Source organism: Sebastes umbrosus, chromosome 8 (assembly GCF_015220745.1).
Source record: "Sebastes umbrosus isolate fSebUmb1 chromosome 8, fSebUmb1.pri, whole genome shotgun sequence".
Taxonomy (NCBI): Eukaryota; Metazoa; Chordata; class Actinopteri; order Perciformes; family Sebastidae; genus Sebastes; species Sebastes umbrosus.
In genome coordinates this window covers 26,457,596-26,476,637 of record NC_051276.1, presented here as the reverse complement: position 1 = coordinate 26,476,637, position 19,042 = coordinate 26,457,596, and the positions used below count along the sequence as shown (strand labels likewise).

The 19,042-nt window shown below is 38.9% G+C and overlaps 2 protein-coding genes across 9 annotated transcripts in view; one reads left to right on the top strand and one right to left on the bottom strand.

The window, feature by feature from the left end:
* Window positions 1-7,660, top strand: part of znrf3 (zinc and ring finger 3) — a 149,037-nt gene extending 141,377 nt beyond the window's left edge. For all 8 annotated transcript variants that reach the window (XM_037779114.1, XM_037779111.1, XM_037779112.1 and 5 more), the window contains 3 exons: window positions 1,288-1,455; window positions 3,830-3,932; window positions 4,036-7,660. In XM_037779114.1, coding sequence (XP_037635042.1) covers window positions 1,288-1,455; window positions 3,830-3,932; window positions 4,036-5,789 — 2,025 coding nt within the window. In that variant the 3' untranslated portion in view covers window positions 5,790-7,660. The remainder of the gene's footprint in view (window positions 1-1,287; window positions 1,456-3,829; window positions 3,933-4,035) is intronic.
* A 1,621-nt stretch (window positions 7,661-9,281) lies between these two features.
* On the bottom strand, window positions 9,282-17,834 carry coq5 (coenzyme Q5, methyltransferase). The gene is made up of 7 exons (XM_037779057.1): window positions 17,621-17,834; window positions 14,633-14,782; window positions 14,312-14,536; window positions 13,025-13,131; window positions 12,302-12,390; window positions 10,594-10,705; window positions 9,282-9,779 (listed from the first exon to the last, which is right to left on the bottom strand). Exons 1-7 carry the CDS (start codon window positions 17,832-17,834, stop codon window positions 9,678-9,680), a joined length of 999 nt encoding a protein of 332 aa, XP_037634985.1. The 3' UTR covers window positions 9,282-9,677.
* Between the last annotated feature and the right edge of the window lie 1,208 nt (window positions 17,835-19,042).

Below are 19,042 nucleotides of genomic sequence, written 5' to 3'. Positions count from 1 at the left end.
AGCCTGAGCATAAATAACTCTTTCACATGAGTCATGCTCTAGCAGTGCAGGCAGGAACTGCTATAAATCCCGATGTCTGCCACACATGTGAATCATTAAGTTTAATCCTAATAAGTGGTTCTGTGTGTGTGTGTCAACTTATCAGTCACCATTTTTTTTAATAAGTAACATTTTTCAGGCAACACGAAACAAATTAAGAGATAAAAAGAAACCAGAGAGGCAGAGCCAGAGAGAGTCGCTTAATGCATCAGTCAAACATTGCAAAATGATGTACTGTGTCAAGGAGGGGGAAAGTCTCAAATCATGGCAACATCAGCCCTCTCGCATTAACGTCAGCAGAGAGGAACACGGATCAAAAGTTACCAACGCTGACGTATAGACATTTAACAGCATGTTTACTTCAATCTTTTGACAGTTCGCTTTGTCATTTGAATGTCTTCTTTTGGCTGCATGTTTGTTGGCTTTCATGGTAAATTCTTTAAAAGGGTCTTTTTAAGGCCATGTCTACACGTATACAGATAGTTTTAAAAACAGATATTTTCTTTTACGTTTCGGCCTCTTGTCCAAAAAGGTTTTGGGTCACGAAAAAGGATATTTTTGACCACGCCTTCTCAAGTGTTTTGGAAAAACGATGACGTCCTCTTCTCATTTCGTGCATGCCCATTGTTGCTTTTTGTGATGAGCATGCGGACTACAGGCTTTTTTACGTTTTGTTAGCGCTGCTCAGATTAATTACTACTTTACATTTGAAAAATGTTCCAGTCACGGGAGGTCAAAGCAGGGAACACATTAAACATGTGGAGGCTGAATGCTGATTGAATGTGCTTTTGGGGCGATTGAAGGCTAGGTTTGGAGCACTCAGAAGGGGCTATGGACATAAACCTGAATGACCTCCCTTTTGTCATTTATGCATGTAAAGAGACAGTTGATGACAGCAAAGTGATGACAGTCGTGCAGTTTGACCAGGAATCCCAGCCCCCCCCCATGAACAATATCTGTTATCGAACTGACTGTAATGAAGCCAAAGGAAAGGGAGTGAGAAGGGTGGTAACAAAAATCCTTTACTCTTAACTTGTGATCTGTGGTGACATGTGAATGGAGTTGTTTTTTGCGTTCAGGTGTGGACAGAAGTATGTTGTAAAACAAAGGTTGTTAAACGGAGGACAAAATATGTTTTTAAAATGATCTGTATACGTGTAGACAGGGTCTAAAAGTCAAATGTGGCTCATCAAACATGGAGATCTTCCCCGCTGACCCTGTCCCAACCTTCCTCCCTCCCCACCACAGAGCTCGATGAACAGAATGGCCATCCAAGCCTTGGATAAGATGGAGACGAGAAAGTTCAAGGCCAAAGGAAAGGGCCAGCGCGAGAGCAGCTGTGGAGCCTCTGATACGCTGAGCAGCAGCTCCACCTCTGACTGCGCCATCTGTCTGGAAAAGTACATTGATGGGGAGGTAAGAAAAGACACTTGATTTAAATAATGCTGACTTGATCTGCTTTGAGGGACTTAAACGTCTAAACGGTATGATGCAAACAATGGTATTACTCGCCATAAACTGTGCTTCACTATATGGGTTGTTATGCCACCTTAATGAATAGAACGGTAGACATTTGATGCTCATATATTCTATTTTGAAAACAACTTTTTTAAGTTAGTCCACATGTATTGGTATCTAATGCATAAAAGGGACAAAACACATAAAACTGTGTTAATACCTCAACTTGGTGACTAACTTAGTGAAATTGCTATAGTTACCCGTATTGAATCAATCAGGCTATTGAGATTTCATGAGAAAAAAATTAATGTTTCGATATTTATTTTGACTTTTAAATGCTAAGAGAATAATTTGATAAATAAGTACAAAAATCCAGGTAAATTTATACTATAAATTATTTTACAAAAATAGCATTTGCATCCCAAATACTTTGCAGAATAATAATTTGTTTTAAAATTATGATGCACATAATCCGTTTTTTTGCCACAAGGGATCGTATTTATTGTAAACTTTGGTGAACCGTGTCTTTTTGCAGCAGGAAGCAACATTTTTTTGTTGTGTTGGGACATAAAATCCAATCAAAATTGAGCTGTTCCTTTTTAAAATCTTCATAATTATATTTTTTTATGAACATTTGCAAGAAAAACAAATCATCTGCATTAGGTGAATGCTTTTTATCCAAACTCTATGTGCATAAGTGGACCATGTGGGAGCCAAACCTCTTTAACTGGCAGTGTTGGTGTGGTCATCTACCCACTGAGCTTGTTTTCTTTCATTACATATTCTGTAGACATGAAACATAATGCAGTTCTGTGGACAATAGAATGGAAGTTCCCCTGATGTGCTCGGGGACCGCAGTCCCGCGATCTTCGCTGACGTTCTTTCCGGCGCCTTTTAGATGTTTAGTTCCGTCTTTGAGAGCACCTGGAGAGATAACGGTACCCAGAGTGCACTGGGTTGTGATTATGCTTCCTGTTTTCCCAGTGTGGCCTTCTTTAATCCTTAAAAGAGCCATTGTCGAAATATGCATCCTAATCTTGGACTTTGAGGGTTTACTGTAACAGCATTGCTCATCCTCTACACGGACGCTGCAGGGACTAACCCCAGTGCCCAGGGGGACATAGATGGTGGATGTGTTTTTTTTGTGGTTATTTGTCTCCTCGGTAAGGAGGAGAAGAAAACACAACAAAGCATGGCGCCAGGATCGCACAGAGGAAGTGGCGATATAAAAGGCTGAATGGCATCAAAGCGCTTTTTGAGCAGTGAACCAAGCAACAAAAGCTTGAGTGGAAAAGAGCCCAAAGAGGAGTCACATAAAGCCAGAGAGTAAAGTATTCATGGCAGTGAAAGAGCTCTCACTGGAGAAGAGTATTATAATTCATATTCATAGTGCTCCTGCTGTTGTGTTTTTGGAATTCCTCCATGCCAGTTCTCCGCCTGAATACAAAGTGTTGCATTCTTTTCATATCAATCCTCAAGTGTAAGCCTTTTGTTTGTTTTGTTCCAGAAAGTGGTGACATTGAGCATCAAAGTTGCATTTGTACTGTGCGGTGTGGCATCTAGTTAAGAGTTTTGTTTGTGGCATGATGTAAAGTTGGCTCCTCAGAGGTAAAACAACTTGATTAAGGCTCATAACCATCATCGCAGTTGACAGTTCTGTACAGCTTTGCTGCCATCTTCTGGACATTCAGCTGCTCTCGACCACATATTTATTCACCCTCTGAGAAATTACAACCCGTTGTAGTTTGTAATACCTCAGGGTATATGCAGGTATTCCAAAGTTATATTCAAGACATTTTTTTTAAGACCCATGCCCTTACATTTTATGACCTCATCTGCAATTTGAGTTCTAACCGCTTATTTAAACTTACATTGACTTGCTTACTTACATTGATTGTAAGATAGCACAACCAAAGAGTCTCAGTTTGTAATAACTCCTTGGACCACTGTGTCAATCCAACATAAATCAGATAGACGGGTTGGGAACAAAGCACAAGAGATTGAATTGAGTGACTAAACCCAATGCAAAGGTTTATTACAAAGAGTACCATCAGTAATACACGAGTGCTAGAAACACAATCTTGTTCCCTATAACGCACAAACACAGTAGCATGCCATAAAAAAGGGCCCAAAAAAGGTCATAGTTTACTATGCCGTTAAAAATATAAAAAGAAAAAAAGTCAGAATCTAGTATGCCATAAAAAATTGTCACAGATAAAGATGTCACCAAAAAGTCTTAGTCTAGTATGCCATAAAAAATTTCACAAAAAGTCTTGGTATAATATGCCGTTTCACGACAATACTATTAAATCTTGTTGTATTTTCTCTACAGGAGCTGCGAGTTATCCCCTGTGCTCACAGATTTCACAAGAAATGTGTCGACCCCTGGCTGCTCCAGCATCACACCTGTCCCCACTGTAGACACAACATCATCGGTGAGTTGCTTTGATGTTTAGATAAAATACTTTGTCAGTAACAGAAACACTTATTTCACTGAAGGAAAATGTAAAATGTCATGTTACTTTTTTTTTTACACAGAGCAAAAGAAGGGAAATCCAGGACCAGCATGTATGGATCCTGGCAACCCAGTCCACAGCCGGCAGCGGGTGGTGCTGCCAGTCCATTATCCCGGCAGGGTGCACCGTGCTGGCCAGGTGACCGCCTACCCAACCAGAACCAGCATGGACCCCCACGGCAACCCCATCACCATGCTCACTGTGGACCAGCACCCAGATCCTCAAGGTCTGTACCCACCCCAATCGACATCGGCGTTTCTCCGGAGCTACCACCCCACCCTCCATCTGGACCACTCGCTCAACCCCCACCATTGTGGATTAGAGCACCGCGGACCCCCCGCCTATCCAGCACAGCCGCATCACGCTGCTTTTAAACGACCCAAGTTCCACGGGCGTAACTTTTCTCGAGCAGCCTGCTTCTCGCAGTACGAAACAATGTACCAGCACTACTATTTTCAGGGGTTGACTTTCCCTCAACAGCCTGAGGGCGGCCAAGGGCCTGCTATGGCAGGGCAGCTTGGTGGAGGAGCAGGGGCCCACAAGGGCCACCACAGCAGGGCCTTTCAGCAGGGGCTGTTATACCCCACAGTGGTACACATGGCACCTGCCTCTTCGTCGAGGATAGGTGATAACGGCAGCGCCTCTGGCCTGAGCTGTTACCATGGCCACCGCTCAGTATGCAGTGGTTACCTTGCTGACTGCCCCGGCAGTGACAGCAGCAGCAGCAGCTCAGGCCAGTGCCACTGTTCCTCCAGCGACTCCATGTTGGACTGTACTGAGGTCAGCAACCAGGGGGTGTACGGTAGCTGCTCTACCTTCCGCAGCTCGCTGAGCAGTGACTACGATCCTTACGTCTACCGGAGTAAGAGCCCGTGTAGGGGCTCCGTGGGGGAAGCGGGGGCTGCGGCGGCTTGCACCGCAGTTCCTGCCGAGGATTCGTCATCCCCGGTTCCCTTGGGACATGACTGCCTCCAGCTCCCTCCCGGAGCTTCAGGATATAACTCGGGGGACCACCTCTCCAACTGCAGTTTGGAGCCCAACTACAGCAGTCACTCATCACTGGAACCCAGGGAGAACAGCAACACTAGCACTACCTCAGCCGGGGCTCCAGAGGCTGCCGGAGCAGACAGGGGGAAAGGGGCTCAGGAGGAGTCGGGGGAGCTCGGGGCCGCAGCCTGTAGCTGCTGCTTCGAGGTGCTTCCTCCCAATGTGGAGTGCAAAGGGCAGGACTCGGACCAAGCTGGGCCTTTGGCCACAGGACGCTTTCACAGGGGGGTGGACTTTCAGAGCTCGACCTCCAAGAACTACTTTGCTCCTGAGCACATGTGCCCTTCCTCTGAGCAGGTGAGCTACGAAGGGCTACCTTGCTGCTTCTATAAAGAGATGAAGGTGCACAGGGCCACAACGGGGCGCTACACCGAGGACTACGCTGTTAACGTGCAGTATGCACACGCAGACTCAGAGGCCTGCTCTGGACAGGGCTGCTGCGAACTCAACCAGAGAATACCCATAATTCCCGAGGACACAGATTGTGAAATGGGCACAGGGGCGGAGACCCAGAGCAGTTTATTGCCCATTAATGTCACAGTGGAGGCAGAGGTGCGGACAGGGGAGCGACACGAGCCCAGGGAGGGGTACTTCACCTCAGGACAGTTTAGAGGTCAGCCATACCCTCAGGAGGAGGAGACCAGGGCTTTGTTTCACCCTCAGCTCTCTGCGAGCCCCACTGCATTGGGAAGCAGTACTTCAACAAATGAGGGAGGTCTGGGTATATGAATTTGAGCCCAGAGAGAAGGGACTCAGTCAGAAGTATGTACTTGGTACCGAATCAGTCAATCATTGAAACCCTCAGCTGCCTTGTTCTAACCTTGCTCTCTGAGCATTGAATGTTATCATCTTCGATTGTGTGGATTTCTACTGAAATGGCCTGTCGTTTCTAGACAGTGTATCAAGTTCATTCCTGTGGCCACAAATGTCTCGGCACCAAACTATGTTACCATAGAACTGAGACAGAGTGATACTACAACTATGGATGGAGGTTGTTAACTGAAACTAGAAGTAGGTTGGTATTGGCATCTATTTGCGGACTGTGTGCTGCCATCAAGGGTTAGGCCCCTTCAGCGCTTCAGTAATCCGGGCCCATTTCGTTTGAGATTTGTTTTCAGATTTTGTCAAGAACAAGATCTGTAGACTCTTTGTGCAAGATCTAGGAATCTGAGATTTCTGTCTCTACATACACTCTTAATTCACAAACATCTGCATCTACATGTATATGTGCGCACATGAACACTGACTGCCTATAAAGCTTCAACCACCAACTCAAATAGGTTGTACGGACATAGCTATACCAAAACAGAAAGACATGATTGTTTTTTGTTTTTTTTTACTTTTTTCAAAAAGCAGGGAAAATGGGTCTTTCAAGTGTCAAGTTTGACCCACACATTTCTCTGAGGAGAAGAAGCTATATATTACAGAAAAAAATGCATAGAAATGTGAATGCAAGGCTGACACTGGTCTCTATTCAATATAATACAGAATTTGTTTTATGCATTGCATTTCTATCCAGTAGTGGCCTACCTGTATGAGATGTGCCAGAGCAACATGAAAAGCCTTACGCTGGGAAGCTATTTGTAGCAATATCTAAAGGACACTGCACCGCTTTTAGTCCAACTCCAGTCTAAAGTGACAGTGTCTCGGGGTCAGAAGTAGAGTGTAGCACTCGACCTTTTGATTGGAAGCCCTTAAAAGTGTATCTTTGCTGTCACTTACCCAATTTCCTCAATGAGGCATGCTCTATAAATATCTATAAAAAGGTTCTAGCATGTATCAAAAGGCCAAAGGAAAGTAGCTGGAAAAGACTCATATTTCATAAGAGTTCCTTATTGTACTGTGACTATTTTTTTTTTTTTTAAAACAATGCAGTTATACATACCACAGTGTATCCGTTTGAATCATATCGTGCCATGCATAATACATACTCGCGATATCAATGCTTGTCATTCATGCCTTTCTGTTTGTCCTACAGACTGTTTTTATACTGTTTCTATGAAATATACACATTCTCTCCACAGAGGAAAACTTTCTGAAATAACCCTATTTATAAGTTAACCCAGTGCTGTAATCAAGTGAGAATCTAATCTTGCCTTTTGCATAGAGATATGTACCTACTGCAAATATAACATTTTGGGGTACTTGAGTCACTATTTAAATTTTTTTTGTTATTGTTTCTAGCACTTAAGAAGATTAAAATGTGTACAAAAATTAATATTTTTTAATTTTTTAAGAATATAATTATTTTCTGTCATTACCATTACAAATGTTTTAAAAAGGCTAGAAATCAATCCGTGTATATTTCTGTACCTGTATAGCAAACACATTTCATGAATGGAAATATGTTCTCTGAATATTTATTTACTAATATATTTATCTTTAAGCCATGTCTTATGTTCAGAGTGTATGAACGTTTGAGTTATTTGGTTGCTTTTTATTTTGAGAAAAATCACTAACATGAGACTTTGTATATACATGGTAATTGCACACGATTAAATCTTCTCTGACCAAAAAACTGATTTTAAAACTTTAGTACCATACAGTTTTGTAATTAAAGTGTACAAAGATCTGTAAAATATACAGTTTTATTCAAGTAACTCATGTTGTGGTGGCCTCCTTTCCATTATCTGCATTCCATATTGAGATTTTTACATTTTGCTTTCTGAAACTTAGTAGTTGTATTATCATTAGTAGTAACGAAAGACGATCTTGCTCGGACCAGACCCATCTTCAAATTCTGCCTTCATTTTGATCTGAACTACACGCCTTCTCAAAATACATCAATAAATACGTCCAGTCATGAATCACATCTGGGGTTTCATGCTCTAAAATTCATGTCTGACACCTCTACAGTTTGTCATATAGAAAAAGTCTGAAACACAGAGCCAGTCTTTTTGCATAGGCAGTGTCAAGAGCTTTTCTTTTTTATGACAGTTTAATGGTATACTATACCATGACTTTTTTCGACATACGACACTGACCTTTTTATGACTTTTTTCGACATATAAGATTACTTTTTTCGACATATTAGATTACTTTTTTCGACATACTATACAATGAATTTTTTTACATACTATTCTGTCTTTTTTCGACATACTATACTATGACTTTTTTTTGCCATACTATAACTTTTTTTTTTTGACATACTTAACTATGACCTTTTTATGACTTTTTTCGACATATGACTTTTTTTGACATACTATACTATGACTTTTTAATGACTTTTTTCGACATATAAGGTTACTTTTTACGACATACTATTCTATGACTTTTTTCAACATACTATACTATGATTTTTTACGTACTTTACTGTCTTTTTACGACTTACTATTCTGACTTTTTCAACATACTATACTATGACCTTTTTATGACTTTTTTCGACATATAAGATGATTTTTTTCGACATACTTAACTGACTTTTTTATGACTTTTTTCGACATACTATACTTTTTTTTAATTTTTTTGACATACTTAACTATGACTTTTTTATGACTTTTTTTTCGACATAAGATGACTTTTTTCGACATACCATATACTATTACCTTTTTATGACTTTTTCGACATATAAGTTGACTTTTTTCGACATACTTAACTATGACTACTATTACTTTTTTTGACATACTATAACTTTTTATTTTTTTCGACATAATTAACTATGAATTTTTTATGACTTTTTTCAGCATATTATAAGATGACTTTTTTCGACATACTTAACTATGACTTTTTTTGACTTTTCGACGTACTATACAATTACTTTTTTAATGACTTTTTTGACATACTATGACTTTTTTTTGACATTCTTTACGACATAAATAATATGACTTATTAATGACATTCTGACATTCATTAATGACTATCTGTCCTTCCATATGGTGCTGAGTGCTGGAGAATAACTTAAAGAGACATAGGCAAGCCTTCCAGCTTTCCCAATACCCACCTCAGAAAGATCATGAGGATAATCTGGCCTAGGAAGATTACAAACCATGAACTACACAAAACGACAGGGTGCTTGGACATGGAAACAATATTGATAAGAAGAAGATGGAGATGGCTTGGACATGTATTAAAGAAACCATCTGATGACATAGATACAGCTGGAACAGCATTGAGAAGAAAGCAAACAACAAGAGATGAGTGGAGATCCTTAGTCCTTGCCCTATGTACCACCAGGCGCAACAAGGACTAAGTAAGTAATTAATGACATTCAGATAATGAGACCAACTTTGTCAACAAGTTTTATTATTTGTTGCCAAAATATTTTCAAAAATTATCCAAAACTAACGGCACTTAAATGGTTTAACTCACTTGCCTGTAGTCTCAACACTGATACCACAGATACAGTAACATTTTGTTTTTTTAGTGTGGCATTCTTTACACAAGCTTTGGTATTAAGTATAGTTTTTAGTACAACGCTGAGCTGAGCTGATCAGCTGGAAAATAAATCAATAAATATGTCCAGTCATTGTGTAGTGACATCTACAGAGAGGAGCTCTGGGGCTTCATGCTCTGAAATTCATGTCTGAGAACTCTGCAGAGTTTGTCATACAGGCAGAAAAGCCTGAAACACAGAGCAAGTCTATTTGCTTTTTTCACAAGAGATGCCAAGAGTGCATCTCAGAGCTTGAAACCAGAATGAAGAGCCACGATTCCACCGGTGAGGTTGTGGTACTTCACACAGTAGAAACCTGCGTCCTCAATCATAAATTTAAAGTCCTCCTGCAGAAGACAAAGAGCAAAGGAAATGTCTCAGTGACACTGAATCCGCAAAGCGACACTAGTGCATAGTGTTTGGCGTCAAATAATTAAAACTAATGAAAATCTAACAAGTTTGGCAATGTGGGAAATAGCAATGAAACAATTAGTTAATTAATCAAAAAATAATAATCTGCAAAGATTTTGATAATCAATTAACATTCACATCATTTATCACATTGGAAAAAAAAACTATTCTGATTCCAGATTTTAACTGATGATTTGCCACTTTTGTCTGTATTAATTAATTATTAAATAAATTATTATAAATTGAATATCTGCTGATCAGACAAAACAACACTTGATGACGTCTTGGACTCTTGGTGAACTTTTCTGACTATTTTTAAGAATTAATTATTAAAAAGAAAATCAATTAATAGAATCATTAAATTGTCATTAGTTACAGTCCCAGAAGTAAAATGAAAAATAAAACATCTGGGAAAGTTGTTTTTTTTTTTTTTTTTAAAAGCCTATATGTCTAATGAAATCATCTCTAAAAAAAAAATATGATGAGCAAAAATATCAAACTTAATTGACAGAATTTGTGTTTTCTGTGGGGAAGCGTAACTCCCTTTGACTATACAACACACTAAAGGAAAGGGAAAAAAGCACAAAAGCATAATAGGTCCGCTTTAATACCCTGAATTAGATCTATATGATCAAAAGGGAGATACAAAATCACTGAAAATAGACCTAACTCGAGGTGAATCATCAGAATTGAGAGTAGCAACTAATAAAAATGGGGAGTAAGAAATAAAAGAATATTGTTTTTCCTCACCTGGTCCGGGAACTTGCGGATGCTTTCTACCAGATACTGGTACGACTTCCAGTCTCCAGCAATCACCTCTCCCAGAACTGGGATCATCTGGAAACTGTATGCGTCATAAAGCCTGAAAAATAAAAACAGAATACAAGGGAGTCAAGAGCTGTTTTCTCAGAGCTGAAACCTGTTGCCAACCCACCATTGTTTCCACTAATCAAACATGGACTTACAACTAAATCTATGTTTGTAAGTCAAACATCTGCAGATTAAAGATGCAGTCAGTAACTTTGAGCAAATGTGAAAAAAAAAGTATTTTTATAAAACGGTCACTATATATAGTACAAGAGAGGTAGTTAACCAACAGTCTGCAGGTTTGACCTCAAACTGATCAAAAGGTGATTTCACTCATGAATTCTTTCCCGCCATTTGAAGGAGTGCTAATCAGAGGTAGGAAACTATTGACCCTCCATGGCACACGTTTGGCCCTCCATACTCTCTACAGTACTGTGCAGCCAGGTCATTTATGGTATTTATCAGGTAATCTGATGAAGTGCTTTGAGGTACAAAACCAGAAGAGGGCGGTGTTCGTCCAAACCACACAATGCAAACGTTTGTTGAGTTTCTAAAATTTGAGGAGAAGGACACAAAATCCACTCAGATATCTATATATAGATATAAATATATCTATATATAGATATATATATATCTCAATTCGACTGTCAATTAACTATTGTCCATAGTTAATCGCGATTAATCACACATTTTTTATCTGTCCAAAATGTATCTTAAAAGGGAGATTTGTCAAGTATTTAATACTCTTACCAACATGGGAGTGGGCAAATATGCTACTTTATGCAAATGTATGTATATATTTATGATTGTAAATCAATTAACACAAAAGAATGACAAATATTGTCCAGAAACCCTCACAGGTACTGCATTTAGCATAAAAAATATGCACATATCATAACATGGTAAACTGCAGCCCAACAGGCAACAACAGCTGTCAGTGTGTCAGTGTGCTGACTTGACTATGACTTGCCCCAAACTGCATGTGATTATCATAAAGTGGGCATGTCTGTAAAGGGGAGACTCGTGGGTACCCATAGAACCCATTTTCATCGCCGAAATTTAGTGCAAATTTGGACGGGCTAGTGACGAGCTAGTATGACATGGTTGGTACCAATGGATTCCTTCGGTTTTCTAGTTTCATATGATGCCACGATCTTCACTCTAGCTCTAAAACTGAGCCCGCTACAACCTAAAAATCACAAATTGCGTTAAATAAATTTGTTGCGTTAAAACAAATTTGCGTTAACTTTGACAGCCCTAATATATATATATACATAAATATATAGACAATATAGACATATATATTTTTTAACATTTGTGTTTAATAAAGTCGAGCATTTATGGGAAATGTCTCAATTTAGCAGGATATCCATTATAAAATAAAAATCCCTTCTCCTAGAAAATGGTGAGACAGAAAAACTCTTAATTTGTTCTGTTATTTATTCATTTCTGCAGCAGCTTGGAGAAACACTCTGCACAGCTTGTCCATGAGGACACAACAAACCTCCAGGAGCAAAAACAAGCAGCAGCAGTTAAAATGTGTTGCTGGATTTGTGATGGCAGTAATTAATCTACAGAGACTTTCTGAGATTCACAAGGTTGATTCATTTTCACACCAAGTCATCCATCTGGAGTGAACACTCCTCCTCACCTTGCCAATACAGGATTTGTCACTTTGCTGAACTCTAAGCACATGAACCTGCCACCAGGCTTCAGGACCCGGAAAGCCTCCGTCAGTGCCTAAAGAAAAAAATTAATTCACGCCGACATGATTAACAGCAATTTTAATTATCATTTTAAGGCATTTATCTAGCAACATATCTGTTGGTTATAGCTTCTTAAATGTGAGGATTTGCTGCTTTTTCATGTTCAGTGTCATTGTAAATTGAGTATCATTGGATTTTGGACAACTCAAAGACATCACCCCGGACTTTGCAAAAGTGTGAAGGCAAAATTAATGTTTTGTTTATCTCTGTGGAAGATATCTGACGTTTAGATCCCACTTCTAACAAGGCTTGTGAGCCAATAGTAAAACAACGTTGGTATCACATGTTATCTCTGGGTCGTCAGTAAGTGTGGAAAAAAAACGGATAAGTGGCTGAGATTGAGGGTAAGTGCCTGGCAACAGCTTGTGAAGTGAATGCAACAGAACGGTTGGAGGGAGAATGTGACATCTAGTGGTAGAATGTTATCAACAGCACCTTTAATCAAACAGATCACATAAAACAGTTGTCAGTACTGGTGTCTATAAAGCAGGTAGCAGCTCAGTGTCCTAAAGAGTGCTTACTTACAGGCTGATAAGTGCAGAGCTGTAGCACAAACTGTCTTTATGGGATCATAGAGAAAAAGCTGTAGTAACAATCGGGTCAGTTACCTGATCTATACGGGTGACGTTTCGAATTCCAAAGGCGATGGTATAAATGTCAAACTGGTCATCATCAAAGGGCAGCTCCTCTGCGTCGCCCACCACCCACGACAGACCTGAAACACAGAGGCACAGACACTCAAGTCAAAAACTGTCTACATTTCAACTTTGTTTTCTTCTCAGATTCAAAGCGCTGCTGGTTGATCGCAGCTTTAAAAAAGAGCAAAATTATGATTTAACGTATCTGATCAAATAATAACTAAATAAGACCAAGATATCAATGCCAGCTTACACCACTGGACAGTATTTGGAAAATGAGTATATGGAAATTGAGTATTGAAACCATTTCAAATATCGATATGTATCGATACTTCGATATTTTTGACAACACTACCTTGACGTCATCCATTGGTTTGAGAGAACCGATACAGCGTTGTAGGCGGGCTCCCGTTCATTCCTATGAGAGTTACTCAGTGGCGAATGAAGCCAAAATGGCTCGACTGCCGAGTGATAAAGCCTCTCAGCCCTCAGTCTGGGTCTCATTCACATGAATGGAGGAAGGAAAATAACTCTGGATTTGGCTATTAGTGTGTTTTACAACTTTTAGGACCTAATGATTTAAATAAGGGCAATTCAAGTGTTCGTACTGGGAAGTTGATTTACCTAAAAAAAAAATATCTGCCGAGTTACAGATGTCTCTTTCCCAATGTAAGTCTATCTTCCTGGGAGCTTGGTCGCCATCTTGGTTATTTGCAACCAGAAGTGACATGAGAGGGTGGAGCTAAGTACAACCAAACGCTGAATAAGACATTTTTAGGCGACCAAAAAGGTTATAATTAACTTTCATGAACTGAAAAAACACCGTGAAAGGGTTAAAGTTCCAAGACAAAAACACAGACAACTCCCAGACCGGACAATGCCGTGGTAGCGACCTGTCAATCACAAGGTAGCCACGCCCTAAAGCATCCCCTGCTTTATGGTCTATTTGACTCTCAATGGGACCATAATTTACTAAATGAACATCATGCTGTATTGAAGAAGACTTGAAACTAGAGATTGAGACCATTAACTCATGTTTACAATGTTAATAAATCAAGTGAGAAGTAGGCTCATTTTCTCAAAGACTTCTATACATCAGACTTCTTTTTGCAACCAGAGGAGTCGCCCCCTGCTGGCTGTTAGAAAAAATGCAAGTTTAAAGTACTCCCACATTGACTTCACTTCTCAGACCCGGAGTTGCCCACTGGGGAAAATGCAGAGATCAGATGTTTTGCAGTTTTAAAGTCAAAAGCTCACCAGCACTGATGCCCATGTTGTCGGCCCTCTGCTTGCCCACTTTCAGCATCTCCTTGTTGATGTCACAGACCACAGCCCTGGATACCTGAGGCTCGCCCTCGTCCTCTGTGGAGTAGTTGTTGGTAATGTCCTGCCACGACGGCGTCTGCATGGACCGCGCCGCCCGCCGCTTCTGCCGCTCTTGCTGAGAGCGAACGTACTCCAGGAAACGGAAGGAAATGTCACCTGCAGGGGCGGATCATCACAAACAGAACAGAGCTGTGACAGCAGTCGGGGGTTTCAGTTTGATGTTTTTGCAGAGGTGTACACAAGCTGCTTTACCTGTTCCGCCCGCCACGTCCAGGAGTCGCACCCCGGGCTGTGGGTGCATGACGTGCAGCAGCGTGTCCTTCCACAGTCGATGAATCCCCAGACTCATGGCATCGTTCATATTATCATACTTCTGCGCCACATTCTCAAATACCTTATAAACTGAAAAAGCAAAGAGAAAGAGAGAGATCATCTGTCAATATACTTTAGAGGTTTTATGTTTTTCTTTTGATGCTTTTACATTTTGTGTTTCAGGGAAATGTTTTTTTATTTTAAATTTTCTTTTATTTATTCATTTATTTATAAAGTTTATGGTCTTTTTTTACATTTGAAGTAACAAATAAACTTGAACATGATGTCGATAGTGTGTGTTCAGTTTACTGCACCATTTGCATATGGTTTACAGGGTTAAAGTCTTTATTATAAGTAAAGAAAATGGTTTTATATTCCTAAATGATGACATGCACCACTTTGATGAAGGAACTTGTTTGAATGTTCATGATGTTCAGTAAATATTAGGTCTAACCAAAACACACAAGTAAGGAACTGTTCTTTATTTGTGAGGGGTGAAAGATGCCAAACTGTTATCAGCATTGTTTGTTTTAAACCGTGGAAAACAAGATGTGCCATTGTGATCAAACATATCCTTGCTGAGGAGAACTTTGGACTTCCCCTGGCACATACTACACTTTTGAGATTAAATAAAACAGTGTTTCCCAAATGTTTTCATGTCAAGGACCCTAAACTGACACAAATTAGACCACGGACCCCCATTTGATAAGATTTTGTCCCAGGGTTTCCCATCTGATTGGATTTTTTGCTTTTAGATGTATTATTACAGACAGCGTATGAAACCCATTACCAAAATAGTCATAGATTCTGATTAGATTGTATTACTTATGAGGAATTATAGTGAAATTAAATTATTTCGCATTTTGCTGGGGATCCCCCGGAACCCCGTGAAGGACCTCTGGGGGTCCCCGGACCCCACTTTGAAACCCATGAGCTAAAACCCGGATGGTTGTAAGGCCTATTCTCTTGGACTGTTTTTGTTGTTATTGGCCTATGTAACACATTGAATGTGAATTTATCTTAATTATCCTTTTAAGTAAAAAAAAATAAAATAAATAAATAAATACAAAATTTGAATAAAGGTTTTTAAAATAAAAAAAAGTTTAGTGAGTCCCATCACCATACAGCTGTAAAATTAATAATTATATAAAATAAATACAAAATACAACCATTCATAGTTGTATGTCCCTCAAACAGTCCCTAAACAACAGATGTTATTTAAAATTCAAGAAAAACATTGGTCTGAAAAATAATACACATAATATGCTGCGTGCAAAATTACATTATCTTCCTTACTTCTGCACGTTAAATTATTTCCCATTTTGCTGGGGAACCCTGTGAAGGACCCTGGGGGTCCCCGCACCCCACTTTGAAAACCATGAGCTAAAACACAGATGGTTGTAAGGCCTATTCTCTTGGACTGTTTTTGTTGTTGTTGGCCTATTATGTAACATATACATATATATATATATATATATATATATATATATATATACACATGTATATATATATATGTATATACATATATATATACATATATATACATGTATATACATATGTATATACATATATATATATACATGTATATATATGTATGTATATATATATATATATATATATATATATATATATACATACATATATATACATGTATATATATACATGTATATATATATATATATGTATATATATATATATATACATATATATATATACATATATATATGTATATATATATGTATATACATATATATATATATACATATATATATTAAAAAAATGATATTTATAATAAATAAAATTTCAATAAAGTTATTTTAAAATAAAAAAATACTAAGTTTAGTGAGTCCCATCACCATACAGCTGTAAAATTAATAATTAGATAAAATAATTATATAAAATAAATACAAAATACAACCATTCATAGTTGTATGTCCCTCAAACAGTCCCTAAACAACAGATGTTATTTAAAATTCAAGAAAACATTGGTCTGAAAATAATACACATAATATGCTGCATGCAAAATTATATTATCTTCCTTATTTATGAAAACAACACTGCATGTACAATATGATTTAAAAGGTTAGACGAATTACTGCATACCACTAAATTCGGCCTACATATAATAAAGCAAACACCAGACATTGCACTGCAAATTAGAGTGAATTTAAAATGTTTAGAGTTTTTTTTCCCACTTCATGGTTCAAATGTATGTCGAATAGTCCAGCAAATCCTCATCAACATCTAAAACCCCTTCCCTCAAGGTGTGTACATTAACACAGAGGCAACAAACTGTTAAATAGCAGGATTTTTTTAATGAGAGTTCATTAAAGGTCCCATATTATAAAAAAGTCAGATTTTCATGTTTTTTTATTATAAAGCAGGCTTAAGTCCTATAAAAATACTGTGAAAGTATTGCAACGCTCAATCCACAGGGAAATACACACAGCCCGTATTCAGAAACTCTGCATTTGAAACAATCTGTCAGGTTTTCTGCCCATTCGTGATGTCACAAATATACAATATTTAGACCCTTTACACAATTTTAAACGTAAACGTTTTCTAAATGTGTCCCAGTTTATTTCCTGGTTGCAGTGTATGTGAATGTCATCAGCTGACAGGAAGTACACATGGACCCAAGCTGTTGTCTAACAACGCAATTCTGTTACAATTCTGTTGCAATTCTGTCAAAATGTGCTAAAACGGAGCGTTTCAGACAGAGGGTAAATACAGGTATATTCAGGCAGACAGTATGAAGAAAATAAAGTGGTTTTTTTAACATCACAGCATGTAAACATGTTCTACTAGAAACACTAAATACAAGTATGAACCTGAAAATGAGCATGATGTGGGACCTTTAAATAGCATGATTTGTGAATGGAGGTCGTTATGTAGAGGGAATCTGAGAGTATCTCTGCTGCAGCTCACCTCTCTTCGCCTTCTCCGTCTCTGGCACCGTTTCAAACCCAAAATGTGTCGTTTTGTCTCCGGCTGCATGGCTGAAACACCGACAGGTGGACGGTCCCCAGCAGCAGCCTGACCGGCCTGAAACCCCTCCAGCAGCAGCAGCAGCAGCAGCGGTGATGTTCCTCTGCGAGAGACGGAGCACCCTCCGGACCAGCAGTCTCATGGATGCAGACATGTTGGCTGATTAGATAACTAAGCGACAGGGTGTCGTAATCCACAGGCGACGGTACCATTCAGACTTCTTCTTCTTTTGCTTTGGTGTTTATTGGCTTTTGGCAAACAACGTTGGTGCATTACCGCCACCAGCTGGTCTGGAGTGTGGATCATTCTGGCTAATAATTACTATATCCCCCCAAAACAAAATAAGAAAGAAAAAGAAAAGTAAAAAGAAAAAAGAAAACAAACAAACTCATATTTTTCCAATCATATTAATTTGTCTAAGGTATTGAAATAATGTTCTATAACACTCATTTAGTGAGTTATTTTGTAGAATATCTATTAAATCAAAGTGTACTTTAATCTCTTTGAGGCCTTGACTCAAATCTTTCTTCCTCATATCTCTCACAATGCATTATGACATCCTCCGCCGTTTCCTCTTGTCCACAGTAATTACATTTACACTGTGTCATGTTTACCTATTTTAAATAGTGTGCTGTTTAGTCCAGTGTGTCCAAATCTGAGTCTTGATATGATTGTCTCATCTCTCCGGTTCCTTCCTATTACACCTCATTTCTCCCACTTTCCTTTAAATTCTGTAAAACCACCATCCTTTCCTCTCTTCCTCCCATTGCTTCTGCCACTTTTCCCTCAGTCTCTGGCTACGTTCCAACTCGCATACTTTTTCTTTTTACTTCTAGTACGTACTGCAGCTGCCCTTACAAAGTACGCACTGTTGCATGCAGTATATGCATACAACTGGGACATACTACTTCCTTATAACATTGCACCTTGAACTTTGACCCTCTTGCTCATGTATCCCCATGCACAGAGGATTGTGGGTCAGAATAGCCAGAAAAACATGCTGGCTTGCATACTGCAAAATGCAACTGGATGTAATAGGACATCCTGGTATTTTTGGCATACTGCGTTTGACATGTTATGTATTGGGACATACTGAATCTTTTTCTGGCATGTTAAGTAGTAGGGTAGTATGGGGTATTGGAACGCACAGTACGTACTAAATGCACAATGTTATGCATACTACATGCAACACTACACAGCTGCAGTATGTACTAAAAGTAAAAAGAAAAAGTATGCGATTTGGAACGTAGCCTCTGTTTAATAATGCTCTTCATTTCTGTTTCGCTGAAGCTAACTGTCAAATCAATGTCGTTATTTTTTTACTTTTGATTTCACGGCCACAGGTGTCGCTGTTAAGAAGCA